General features: G+C 41.0%; 2 protein-coding genes across 2 annotated transcripts; one reads left to right on the top strand and one right to left on the bottom strand.

Annotated features, from left to right (window-relative positions):
- Positions 1 to 1,418: 1,418 nt before the first annotated feature.
- On the top strand, positions 1,419 to 5,371 carry LOC131823482 (olfactory receptor 7D4-like). Its single transcript, XM_059159880.1, has 2 exons — positions 1,419 to 1,437; positions 4,437 to 5,371. The coding sequence occupies exon 2, from the start codon at positions 4,439 to 4,441 to the stop codon at positions 5,369 to 5,371; it is 933 nt and encodes a 310-aa protein (XP_059015863.1). The 5' UTR covers positions 1,419 to 1,437; positions 4,437 to 4,438.
- A 3,878-nt stretch (positions 5,372 to 9,249) lies between these two features.
- On the bottom strand, positions 9,250 to 10,236 carry LOC131823474 (olfactory receptor 7E178-like). Its single transcript, XM_059159874.1, has one exon. The coding sequence runs from the start codon at positions 10,177 to 10,179 to the stop codon at positions 9,250 to 9,252; it is 930 nt and encodes a 309-aa protein (XP_059015857.1). The 5' UTR covers positions 10,180 to 10,236.
- Positions 10,237 to 13,146: the final 2,910 nt, after the last annotated feature.

Genomic DNA, 13,146 nt, shown 5'->3' on the forward strand with positions numbered 1-13,146 from the left:
TCCACAATAATATATATATTAGATATATAATATATATCCACAATAAAAATATAAACAAAAATAAAATAAAGTAAAATTTTTGTAATTTTTTTTCATAGTAAATTCTCAGCCTCTTTTCCTGGAGATACTGACTGGGTAAGTCTGGAGTAAGGTGGGAAGCTATACATTAACACTAGATCCAGATGATACTTTCGATAAAGCTTACCTTTTGAAACATTGCTTTAGGGAACCGTTCCCAGAAGATTGTCCTAGAGACCACCAAATTTAGAACTTGTGAAAAGTCCAAATTATCAGACCCAAACCCAGACCTACTGAGACAGAAACTTGGAGATGAAACCCAGAAATCTTTTTAAACAAATACTCAAGCTCATCTTGGTGCAGGCTAAAGTTTGAGAACCATTACCTAGTGACTCCTGGGACCCTTCATCACTCAACCATCTGCTTAACATGAATACTACAAGTCATTTATCCCCAAGAGGAGATCTAAGAAAGCCTGAAGAGATTCTTCCAAGAGAAAAAGGACCCAGGAGAGAGGAGTCACAGCTGGCCCCACTGTTACTCTCCCAGGGCATAGGAATTGGCAGGTCAGAGATCCTTTCTCCTGTGGGGTCTCTACCTTTGAGGAGTCAAACTAATCAGAGAATGGAAAATCCATTGATCAATTTGTCTAACAAGCTTCAGAGGGGACTCAGTCCCCAGGACCACAAAACCTGTAACACACTGACTTATAGTCACTAAGGCCCATGTACCACTTTCAAGACACACAAGCCTTCTCTAGGAGAAATAAGTCAGGCCCCGTATTACATGCCTGCTCTGTATTTCTTCTCTTTTGGGAAACAAATCTTTCTTCACTACCCACACTCCATGAGAGAACAAGATTCAGGAGAGTTGGCCCCTGTGGTGAGCTTACTTTGCCAAGCATGCATAGCCTAGTAAGTGTTGTGGGAAATAGGGAAAAGATGTGTTTGGAGAGAAAAAACATTGACTACTGTTAAGCATATAGCAGGGACATCATGTGATATCTGTGCAGAAGGAGCTCTAGTGGCCAGTTGCTTCAGAGGGTGAATGGGTACACTCCTTGTTCAAAGTTGCAGTTGTGAGTGAGTTTTTACATTGGTTGCATGTTATTTGGATGGGTGATTGATGGAGATTATAAGGATGAGGAGGAAGAGACAGAGCACCCACTCTTGGATACCATAGGACTTTCCAGAACCACACTGTGCAGTGACACTGCCACCAGTGGGAGGTGTACCAATGGATGCCTCAGGTACTAATAGACTTTTACCATGAGGTATCGATTTGTTTTCTCCTACCTGGTTCCAAAACCCCAGAGTCTCCACCTTCACTCAGCCTAGGCAGATCCTTTCTGAATCCTTCTTTACCACCTTCATTTGTTGGGGAACACCTCCTGTTTCTTCAAAAGGACCTGTCCTTCTTCTTTCTTCATCCTTATCTGTGTTTCTTATAGAGATTTTCAAGAGTGAAGAGTCCGTGTTCCCTGGTATCCAAGGTTATGGTATATAAAGATGCAGGGTGGATAAGGGGGGACAGAGAAGCACACAGGAAGATCCAACATCCAGTCCCCCCTTGACATTCTACCCTTTTGCTCTTGGAACTTCCTGGGAGATACTGAAATTTGCAAGTCACTATCTCATAGTTCGTGTGATTGCACTTGGGTATCGGGTCTCATTCTTAAGTAGGGACATGGAATCATTAACAAGACATTGAACTAACTTATTCACCTCTTCTGGCCTTTGTTCCTCTTCCTAAAACAAGTAGCTTTGTCCCTTCAACATTAATGATGTGATGATTCCCAACCCTATTTCCTTTGACCCTAGTTTTGCCTGCCTTAAATCTATCTTTAACTCCAGGCACCAGAGAAAATTGTGATATGGATCATATTACATGTCACAGGTACTACATGGCCCCTACCTTTTATCCATTATTTTTTTCAAGGTTCCCAGAGATGTGGTCCCTGTTCATCTCCAACCTCATTTTCACTGTTCCCATGTCCCACCTTGTGCTTCAGCAGATTGCTAAGAGCACTCTGTCCCATGCTGCTTTTTGCATATGGACCTTTTCCCTTGCTACCTTCTGTGCCAGATAAGCCCAGACTCAATCATCAACATAGACAACTCCTTGCCCAGGGATCTCTTCCTCCAGGAATAACCCCCTGACTCCATCACTTCAGGCTAAATTTGGGGCTCCTTTCTGTACTTCACTTTGCAGACTGCCTTTATCTTAGCATTGAATTCACTGTATTACAATGTTAGGTTTCTGCATCCATTAATGTCCCTGGGAGGTGGAGTTCCTCAGGACAAAACCACATAATTAATCGTTTTATCCCCAACAACAAACACTGAGTCTATCCCAAAGTAGCCCTTGTTGCTCTGGACACTAGAAACAGAAAACAAACATGTATTTGGTACATGAATAAAGGGGAAAGTACAAATGACAAGTGGTTGTATCCTCCACCCTTAATTTCTAACCTCTGGCCCTAAGAAAAAATGTTTCTGATGTGTGGGAAACTCTTCTTAAGATGCACACTATTCCTCATTTCATGACCCATTTGAATCACAATCCAGCCCCTATAGGAAATAAAATTGTTTTCCTTGATTCTAATCCAGTTGATGATGTTAATGCACACAACATACTCTAGGAAATAACCAGAAGTGTGGGCATTTCCTGTGCACTCTCTGATATACTGCTCAACAAAACAGATCTGAAGGCAAGAAAGTAAGCCACACTTACTAGAGGTCAAGGGAATCTTTGGGGGAACCAGGTGGTGGGTATTAGATAGGGCAAGGATTACATGGAGCACTGGGTGTGGGGCAAAAATAATGAATACTGTTATGCTGAAAATAAATTAAAAATAAATTTTAAAAAAATTAAAAATAAAGATGAGTCATGATCCTCTCACCAGAACTCAGCAGAGATGATTGCAAACTGCTCACCCCACCAAGGGTCAGAACAAAGATGTTCATTCATAGTTAATCAATTTGCCTCTGATGTGATCATTTTTATCATTCAGAGACACTATCTGTTTTGGGATTTTTGTGAGTTTTCTTTTTTTGAGATAAAATTGGCATGTAACATTATATTAGCTTCAGGTGTACAACATAATGATTCATTATATTGCACATATAGGGGTGTCTGAGCGGCTCCCTTGGTCGGGAGTCTGCCTTCAGCTCAGGTCATGATCCCAAGGGTCCTGGGATTGAGCCCCACATCAGGCTTCCTGCTTGGTGGGGGCCTACTTTCCTCTTTCTCTGGAGCTCCCCCTGCCTGTGCTCAATCTCTCTCTCTCTCTCTCTCTCTCTCAGTATCTCTGTCAAATAATTAAATAAAATTATAATATATATAAATATATAAAATATAGCATATGTATTATTTGATGAATTAGCAAAATAATTCCAGTTAACATCTGCCACTACACAGTTACAAAGAAAAATTTTCCTTGTGGAAAACTTTTTTAAGACTTTGTTTCTTTGTTTGACAAGAAGAGTGAGAGCACAAGCAGGGGGAATTGTAGGCAGAGGGAGATGGAGAAGTAGGTTTCCCGCTGAGCAAGGAGCCGGATGCAGGACTTGGTTCTAGGCTTCTGGGATCATGAACTGAGCCAAAGGCAGATGCTTCACTGATGGAGCCACACACTGAGTGATGAGCACCACTTAGGATGTGACTCAAAATTCTGTTTGTGACCTTAGTGTTATTTTATCTTATGGTACTGAAGTGGTTGAAACCTTGATACCTATGTTTTCATTAGACATTTTCACCAATATTTAAGTTAACAGATGAAAGATATTTTGTCAAGCAATAATAATGTCCAGGAAGCATCTGGCTCTGTCCCTCCCTGCAGGATGTTGATGGGTCCTGGTACACTAAGCGTTAAGAATTTGTTTATGTGGTTTATTATTTGGTAAAAACATTCTCTTTTTCTTCCTTTCCTTATTATTGAAGAATAAACCTACATTCTACTCATCCTGAAATAGTCTATCCAGATATTTTAGAGACTCTCAAATTTTCTCACCTCTGAGACCTACGTATCTGACCCTTTTTAGGGTTCCAGACAAGTTGGATAATCCAGATTAAGTTACTGAGGTTCACCGGACTTCATGTTCAATGTTTGTTTTAGAGTGTGTTTGGACCATTTTATCGCTAAGGTCTAACATGGTTCTTAACTTTTTAGATTTGATGATTCTAGATATATAGGATAAATGAGTGTCCCAGAGGCCAATGGACAGGGGTTGATCAACATTATTAAATTGTGCATGTAATGAATAACAGAATGTAGGATTCCTAAACTTTGTAATGTTAAGGCTATTATGCACCATGCTTCCCTTCAAGAAATAAAAATAGTAGAGAGATTCTGGTGTCTATCTAGTGCCTATTTCATGGTCACTCCATGCTTATATCATCTAGCTGATGAGTTGGCAACATGGAAGCAAGAAATCAAACAAGTGCTTCAGAATTCTTACTCCTGGGATTTTCCCAAGACTCAGTGCCTCAACCCCTTCTCTTTGGTCTGTTCTTATCCATGTACCTAGTCACCATGCTTGGGAACCTGCTCATCATCCTGGCCATCAGCTGTGACTCCCACCTCCACACCCCCATGTACTTCTTCCTCTCCAACTTGTCCTTTGCTGACATAAGTTTTATCTCCACCACAGTCCCTAAGATGCTGATGAACATCCAAACACGGAGCAAATCCATCACCTATGCAGGCTGCATCACCCAGATGTATTTCTTTATGGTTTTTGGAGGTATGGACACTTTTCTCCTCACTGGGATGGCCTATGACCGGTTTGTGGCCATCTGCCATCCCTTGCACTACCCAGTCATCATGAACCCACAGCTCTGTGGCCTCCTGGTTCTCATATCCTGGTTCATCAGCTTGTCATACTCCCTGACCCAGAGTCTGTTGATACTACGGCTTTCCTTCTGCACCAACTGGGCAATTCCACACTTTTACTGTGAACTTGCTAAGGCCCTCACCCTTGCCTGCTCAGACACATTGGTCAATCATATCCTGCTATATATAGTAACTATCCTTCTTGGCATCATTCCCTTCTCTGGAATCCTTTTCTCCTATACCAGAATCACCTCTTCAATCCTGAGAATCCCATCAAATAATGGGAGGTACAAGGCATTTTCCACCTGTGCATCTCACCTGACTGTGGTTTCTTTATTCTATGGGGCAGGCCTTGGTGTGTATCTCAGTTCTGATGCATCTTCCTCGAGGGGCATGATTGCCTCGGTGATGTACACTGTGGTCACCCCAATGCTGAACCCCTTCATCTACAGCCTACGGAACAGGGACCTCAAGAGGGCTCTACAAACAGTTTTGGGGAGAACAATCTACATTCAGTAATGTGAATGCTCGTCCTGGGTTTTTGAACTGACAGGAAGAGCAGCCCTTGGCTAATGAAATCCTGCCTCTTGATGACATTGAGTTTTACTTCTCACCCAACCTTCATAAGCTACTTTGATCAGAATTGCTTTGCCAGTACTTTTTCTGATGTACCTTAAGCTCTTATGTTGACTGCTCTGTTATCCTCACTCCCACTCTCCACATCCCCTCCTTTTACTTTCCTCTTACTATACCTCAGCTTGGATTTCCAATCCAGCAGCCACTTTAAGTACCAATTCAGAATAGTTGCATGAGAATTATGAAGTAGTGCATTTTATCAATAACTATTGCTAGTTCCTTACTAAGCACCTTTGGTGTGCCAGGCTGCAGTAGGTATCTGGAACACAGGAGTGAAGTGGGAAAAAAGGACAAAAATCTTTGCCCTCATAAAGCATAAATCCAGGATCTCAGTTTCTCTAATCACATTTTAAGTCCCAACAGACTATATACACTGATGGATAAATTATTTATTTGGTGATTAGCAAGGTTGAACTTTTCTCCATATGCTTATTGAGTGCATTTCCAAACAATTCTGAGTTTGGGTTTCCAGAGTCCTTCGGCTTTTCAGTGGGTGCCTCCCTGCTGTCCCCATGGAGACACTGGATGGATGAATGCTCCCATTGCTCTTCTCCTTTCCTTGAATTTTCCCATTCCTGAGGTTAGTGTTGGGTTTGTAATTCAAAGAATATTATGGGCCATTTCAACTACCTTGGAACTGTTTTAAAATTTTCTCAAATAAATGTTATTAGTAACAAGGTGTCCCACACAGAGTTCCTTGTGAAGCAGACAATTAGACAACGATTAGCACACAGGATGTTTACCAGGCAGTGCTCCTAGAATCAACAACTGGGCAAGGACAAATGTGTAGTAAAGAACTTGGCCACATCTAAAGAGAATTATGGCTTTGTCCCAGCTCCCAGGGGTGACTTTTAAATACTTTAAATTTCTTAGGGATCTGGGGTGATTGACTATTTGTGGAGGGCCTCACAGACCACAACTCATAGTTTATGCTAATGAAATGGCTGAGGATGGGGGTTGGCCATGCCATAGAGACCAGTCATGTGATGAAAAGGCTGGAGCTTTGGGGAAAGAGATATCAGCCAGCCTTAGGAGGGAGGCTGAAAATTGAGTTCAACCATATAGGCCATAATTCAACTAATCATATCTATTAGCAAAGCCTCAAATAAAATTTTGGACCCTGGAACTCAGATGAACTACCTGGTTGGTAACAGTCTTTGAGTATTGTCACAGATGTCATCCCAGGAAAAGGTAACGGGTCTGAACTCCAAGGAAAGAAGACAACAAAAGGCTTCACATATGGGATGTTCTAGACCTTGTATTATGTGTATCTTCCTTTGGCTGAACCTAATTTGTATCTTTTTGCTGTAATAAAACTGCAATCATAGTATACTGATTCTTTTTTGAAAATTAATTTATTTATTTTCAGAAAAACAGTATTCATTATTTTTTCACCACACCCAGTGCTCCATGCAATCGGTGCCCTCTATAATACCCACCACCTGGTACCCCAACCTCCCACCCCCCTGCCACTTCAAACCCTTCAGATTGTTTTTCAGAGTCCATAGTCTCTCATGATTCACCTCCCCTTCCAATTTACCCCAACTCCCTTCTCCTTTCCAACACCCCTTGACCTCCATGCTATTTGTTATGCTCCACAAATAAGTGAAACCATATGATAACTGACTCTCTCTGCTTGACTGATTCTTAAGTTCTATGAGTTCTTCGAGTTCTTCATCAAATCTGAGGCAGTGCTCTCAGTTTGAATCATTCTAGCAAATCATTGAATGTGAAAAACTTCCCAAATTTATATTTAACTGGTCTGATGTGAGAGCGGACCTAGAGACCCCTGAACTTGTGGTTGCTGTGAGAGGGGAGGGCAATCTTGTGGTCTGGCAAATTTGTTGCAACAAGAAAGAACAGTGGAAAAAGTCAAGCCAAACTGAAGTCCATCAAAGACCTCTAAAAACTATCAGGGAGCTCTGGAGTTAAGATGATGTCTTAGAGTTGGCTGGAATTAGGGTAAAGGGTAAAAATGTTTACACCCCCAAATCAAACACTTACCAGATGTGGGTTGCCCCAGGAAGGAGGTATGACCTTACTGAGGCAGATCCCTATAGGGGTTGACTGCCGAGGGTTGAGAAACACCCAACATTTGAAGTAACATGTCCCTTATTTCTGACAAGAGATCTTTGTTGGTTGTTGTTGTTGCTGATGTTAAGATTTTATTAATTTATTTATTTGACAGACAGAGATTACAAGTAGACAGAGAGACAGGCAGAGAGAGGAAGGGAAGCAGGCTCCCATCTGAGCAGAGAGTCCGATGTGGGGCTGGATCCCAGGACCTGGGATCATGACCCGAGCTGAAGGCAGATGTTTTAACCCACTGAGCCACCCAGGCGCCCCTGTTGTTGCTTTTAATTGTGAAAAAATTACATAAAATTTACCACCTTAACCATTTTTTAAAATTTCTTTTCAGCGTAGCAGTATTCGTTGTTTTTGCACCACACCCAGTGCTCCATGCAATCCATGCCCTCTCTAATACCCACCACCTGGTTCCCCCAACCTCCCAGCCCCACCCCTTCAAAACCCTCAGATTATTTTTCAGAGCTGTATAGATCAGTAGTAGTAAGTACATTCACAACCATCATTACCATCCATCTCTAGAACTTTTCTACCTTCCCAAACTGAAACTGTCCCATTAAACACTAATGCCCTTTCTCCTTCCTGTAGCTCCTGGCTCCCACCATTCTACTCTCTGTCTCTGTGAATTTGACTACTATATGCCTCTTATATAAGTGGAAGCACACAGTTTTTGTCCCTTTGTGTCTAGTTATATAATATAACTGGGGAGAAATTAGATTGAATAGGAAGGACAATCATCATGAAAATTAAGATCACCTCTGTTCTGGTAGTTTCTCTCCCGTCTATTCCTTGGGAATTGTACACCCCAGTTTTCCTAGGGAAGTTCCAGGAAACTTGATAGCTACTTATTCAAACTCAAATTTAATAGTGTGTCATTTCAGCTTCAGAAGGAAATTCAGTAGTTATCCTATTCACCAAGAAATCTGATCAAGATGGGACTCTGGGAGGCTTAGTCAGTTGAGCATCTGATTCTTTATCTCAGCTTGGGTCTTGATCTCAGGGTTGTGGGTCCAAGCTCCATGTTGGACTCCATGGTGGGGGTGAAGCATACTTTTAAATAAATCTGATCAAGATCATTAAAGCACAGATATATTAGATGTTTTGGACTTTAAGGTAGAATTTAGATCCTCCTAACAAATGGCGCTGGGTGGGGGGGCAGAATCATAGGAAAATAACAAGATGGGGCACCTGGGAGTTTCAGATATTTACTCTGCCTTTGGCTCAGGTCATGATCAAGCCCCATGAAGGGCACCCACCTCAACAAGGAGCCTGCGTCTCCCTCTGCCTCTCCACCTTCTTGGGCTGTTTCTCTCAAATGAATAGGTAAAATATCTTTTTAAAAGGGGGAACAAAAAAAGAGAGGGAGAGTTATGATTATTTTTCAATGATAGAAACAAGACTGCACATGACCAAGAGTCCTGGGCAATGCATAAAGAAAGTGATAGAAGTACATATTATACACATAATCCTGCAATGACTATGGTTTAAGTGGAGAGTCCAAAATAATCCTCCATTTCCATTAGAGCTATGCTAACAGGAATAGCTGTATAAGCAAAAAGCAGAGATCCATATGAATATATATACCATGTGGCTGCAGATTCAGAATTTCTTGATGTTGTTGATTCCCTGCATGTTCCAGTTCTATAAACTCAGAAAGATTAAGACAAATGCTGATATTAGACTGTTCTGCTGATCATCCCCCACAGTGCCCTCTTGATGTCCTTGTTCCTCAGGCTGTAGATGAAGGGGTTCAGCATAGGGGTGACCACAGTGTACATCACCGAGGTGACTGCACCCTTCCTGAGGGAGGAGGAGATGGATGAACTGAGGTACACTCCAATGGCTGTTCCATAAAACAAGAAAACAACCAACAGGTGGGAGCTACAGGTAGAAAAGGCTTTGTACTTCCTACCTGTGGATGGAATTCTCAGAATGGAGGAAATAATTCGTGCATAAGAACAAAGGATCCCTGAGAGGGGAACACCACCAAAGATGGCACCAATAAAATACATTAGTATGGTGTGGATGGAGGTATCAGAGCAGGCAAGGTGGAAGAGTTGTGGTGCATCACAAAAGAAATGATGAATTTCCACATTTGTGCAAAAGGTGAGTTGGGACACCATCAAACAATGAATCTGAGATTCCAAAAGGCTGCCAAAAAATGACATCAGGACCAACAAGCGACAGAAGGATGGGTTCATGATGACTGAATAGTTCAGGGGGTGACAGATGGCCACAAATCGGTCATAGGCCATCACAGCCAGGAGCAGATCGTCCAAACACCCAAACAGGAAAAAAAAGGACACCTGAGTTAGGCAGCCTGCATAGGTGATAGACTTGCTGTGCGTTTGAATGTTCACCAGCATCTTGGGGATTGTTGTGGTGCTGAAACCAATATCAGCCAAGGACAGGTTGGAGAGGAAGAAGTACATGGGCGTGTGGAGGTGGGGGTCAGAGCTGACAGCCAGGATGATGAGCAGGTTCCCAAGCAAGGTGACCAGATACAAGGACAGGAACAGCCCAAAGAAAATGGGCTCCAGTTCTGGATCATCTGAGAGGCCCAGGAGAAGGAACTCTGAGACAGCTGTTAGATTCCATGGTTCCATGCAGGTGGGACACTTCTCAAAAGAGAAGAGAGTATTGAATACACAAAACAAGTGTAGAGACACCCAGCAAAATGTACCTATTTTGATTCAAGCAATTCACACTTCCCATCGTACATCCCAGTACCTTCAGCAACGTTTCTTAATTGTAAACTCTTCTTAGAACTCTTTCCTTACTGGTGACTGAGCTATTTACCTGTTTCTATATATACCCACTATGAAGACATTGAACTAAAGAATGTTAGAGAAACATACAAATGTACAAACATAGAAATACTTAGTTATACTTGGCTTCAGAACTCATATTTGTTGCCAGTAAAAATTGAGTTTTCTTGCTTTCCCTGCATGATCCCATTCCCCTGCATTTCAGCTGCCCAAAGACAAACACTGTCATGAATATGGTAGACATATTTTCCTTTAAATGTTTCCATAATATTAGTACAGATTTATGCAACCATAAACAGTTTTTGGAAAAACTAATTTAATACCATAATAATACACATATTGTTTCCTGAGTTCTCACTTACCACAAGAATGTGTTTTAAGTTTCACTGAAGTATATACATCTATTTCAAGCACTTCAAAAGTGGCATAGTATTACCTGAAAGATGAACTTTATTATCTCTTAATTTCTTATTACAATATTCCCTTTTAAAAAATATTTATTCAGAGAGACACACAGAGAACATGTGTACAAGCAGGAGGAGGTAGAGGGAGAGAGAGAAACTTAAGCTGCCTTCACATTGAGCACAGAGCCCAATGTGGGACTCCATCTCAGGAGTCTGAGATCATGACCTGAGCCAAAATCAAGAGTTGGACAACTTAACTGACTGAGCCACCCAGCTGCCCCTTATTAGAATATTCCTAATAAAATTCTTGTGCCCACCTCTGTATTACATAAATGAGAATTTCTATAATATATAGGCATAAAAGATGATTACATTGTAAAAAAATTAATATATGTACAATTTTACTCTTAATTATCTACATTTGTTTTCATAATAGAAAGTACGGACAAAATCAACTTCATGCTTTTATTATCAAAGTATAGAATCAGAAAGATCCCCAAAGTCTGTGTTCTAATGGTCCTTCCATGATAAATCCACAGGAGAATACCTACCTTGGATAAGGAGTAATATTTTTATACCACAGATTTCCAAAATAGGCTGCAAAATGCATTACTATTCATTGAAAATCTTATGACCTATAATATTCATGTAGCAAAGGCCCCTGTAAACCACTTATCCCAATTCCCTAATTCACAGATGAACTCACAGAATCCCAAGAGAAGGAATTCTTAGTCCTGTTTCTGTTTGCTCATCTAGAACTATAGCACGTTTGAAAAGAAAGCAAGCATTCTACACTGGTGGAGTGCACAGAGCCCTGGGATGGGAATCAGACTAAAGATGGGATATATGTCAGCATCCCAAACTCTCTGTGCTGTTATCCTCATCTAGAAATGGGGAGAACATCATTCATATCACAATACATGCGGCCTCTAAAAGAAGTTTGCTCCCAATAAATACTCAGTCATGGTTTGTATATCAGAATGGCATTGTTACTGGAATGGTGGGTTTATTGGTGAAACCCAATCCTGAGAAATGTTTAATGACTTTTATTATATATCAGAGAGATAGAATCCTATCATGTCCTAGGAAATTCATTCAAGAATGCATGGAAATTGAGGTGTCTGGGTGACACAGTTGGTTAAGTATCCAACTCTTGATTTTGGCTCAGGTTATTATCACAGGTTTGAGGGATCAAGTCTGGCCCCCACTGCTTCTCCCTCTTTAAGAAGTGGAAATAAAGAAAGAAGAAAGAAAGAAAGAAGAAAAAGAGATGGTGGAAATGCTAAAATGTGTCTCAGTTAGGTGCAGTATGAATTGCCTCCCTTTCTCTTTTTCTCTCTTTTAATTTTCATCTTTATGGAAATCTCCAGTAATTTTGAAATGAAGAGTCTATTAAGTGGAAAATGATAGGTATCTTAGAAAATCTGTGACATAGATACAGAGCAACACTGTTTTACTTTTCACCTAGATCTATGAAACATCATTGGAAGAAAGCAAACCACCCAATGAATGGAACCCACACTCTATGTATGCCCTGTTTCTGAGAACCAAAGAAGGGTCCATTTAATATTGAACAGAGATCGCTGGTGCTCTAGGAGCCTACACTGTGCCAAGCAAAGTATAAGCTCTGGGAAATCAGAAACGACTGTGATTCAGTTGCTTCCCTCCAAACACTCAGTATCTACCTGAATAAGGACAACAACAAAAAAAAGAGTTCTTTCAAGATCTAGGGGAAACTGAAACTTCTGATCACAGGATATTTTAGTTGGATAGATGGTGCTTAGCCTTGATAATGACAATAACAACCATAACAATACCTAAAATTTACCTTATCCTTACTATATGCATATACCATATTTAGTCACATGTTCAGTGCTCATCTTAATTCTTGCTCAGTACAGTTGTAGAAACTGGCTCAAAGACATGAAGAACTCACCAAGTGTCATATAGATGAAAGTAGAGCAGATAAGATTCAAAATCACATGCTGGGTCTGTGAGGTGCATGAACTGACTCGTTTGTTCTCTTTCCCTGCACTTCAGAGAGTTTAAGCAGAAGTCCAGAGGTCTTTTCCAAAATTGCTATGATAATCCTGAAACTGTTTTTTATTTCCTGACAAAGAATGGAATCTAACACCCTGACACTTTATCTCCTTAAAGATCCAGAGGGCTTAAATTATAGGAATGGGGGAGAATGTTGAATATGAAGCAAAATCTGAGAGTGGAGGCAAGAAAGAGAGCTGCCCTGAATTGTCATGAGCTGACTCTTCATGATCTCTACCTTCATCTCAGCCATCTTTTCTACAGTTGATGCAGCAGGCGACACTTAACGGCTCTCTGGTATCTTCTCGCATGAAAGCCAAACATTAAGAGTTCAGCGAGGGGAGGTCTTTGCCTGGAGTAA

This window comes from Mustela lutreola, chromosome 2 (assembly GCF_030435805.1).
Source record: "Mustela lutreola isolate mMusLut2 chromosome 2, mMusLut2.pri, whole genome shotgun sequence".
In the NCBI taxonomy this organism is placed as follows: Eukaryota; Metazoa; Chordata; class Mammalia; order Carnivora; family Mustelidae; genus Mustela; species Mustela lutreola.

Bases quoted from the DNA above. Each gene is read 5' to 3' on its own strand.
- LOC131823474 (XM_059159874.1), bottom strand. From the start codon at position 10,179: ATGGAACCATGGAATCTAACAGCTGTCTCAGAGTTCCTTCTCCTGGGC.
- LOC131823482 (XM_059159880.1), top strand. From the start codon at position 4,439: ATGGAAGCAAGAAATCAAACAAGTGCTTCAGAATTCTTACTCCTGGGA.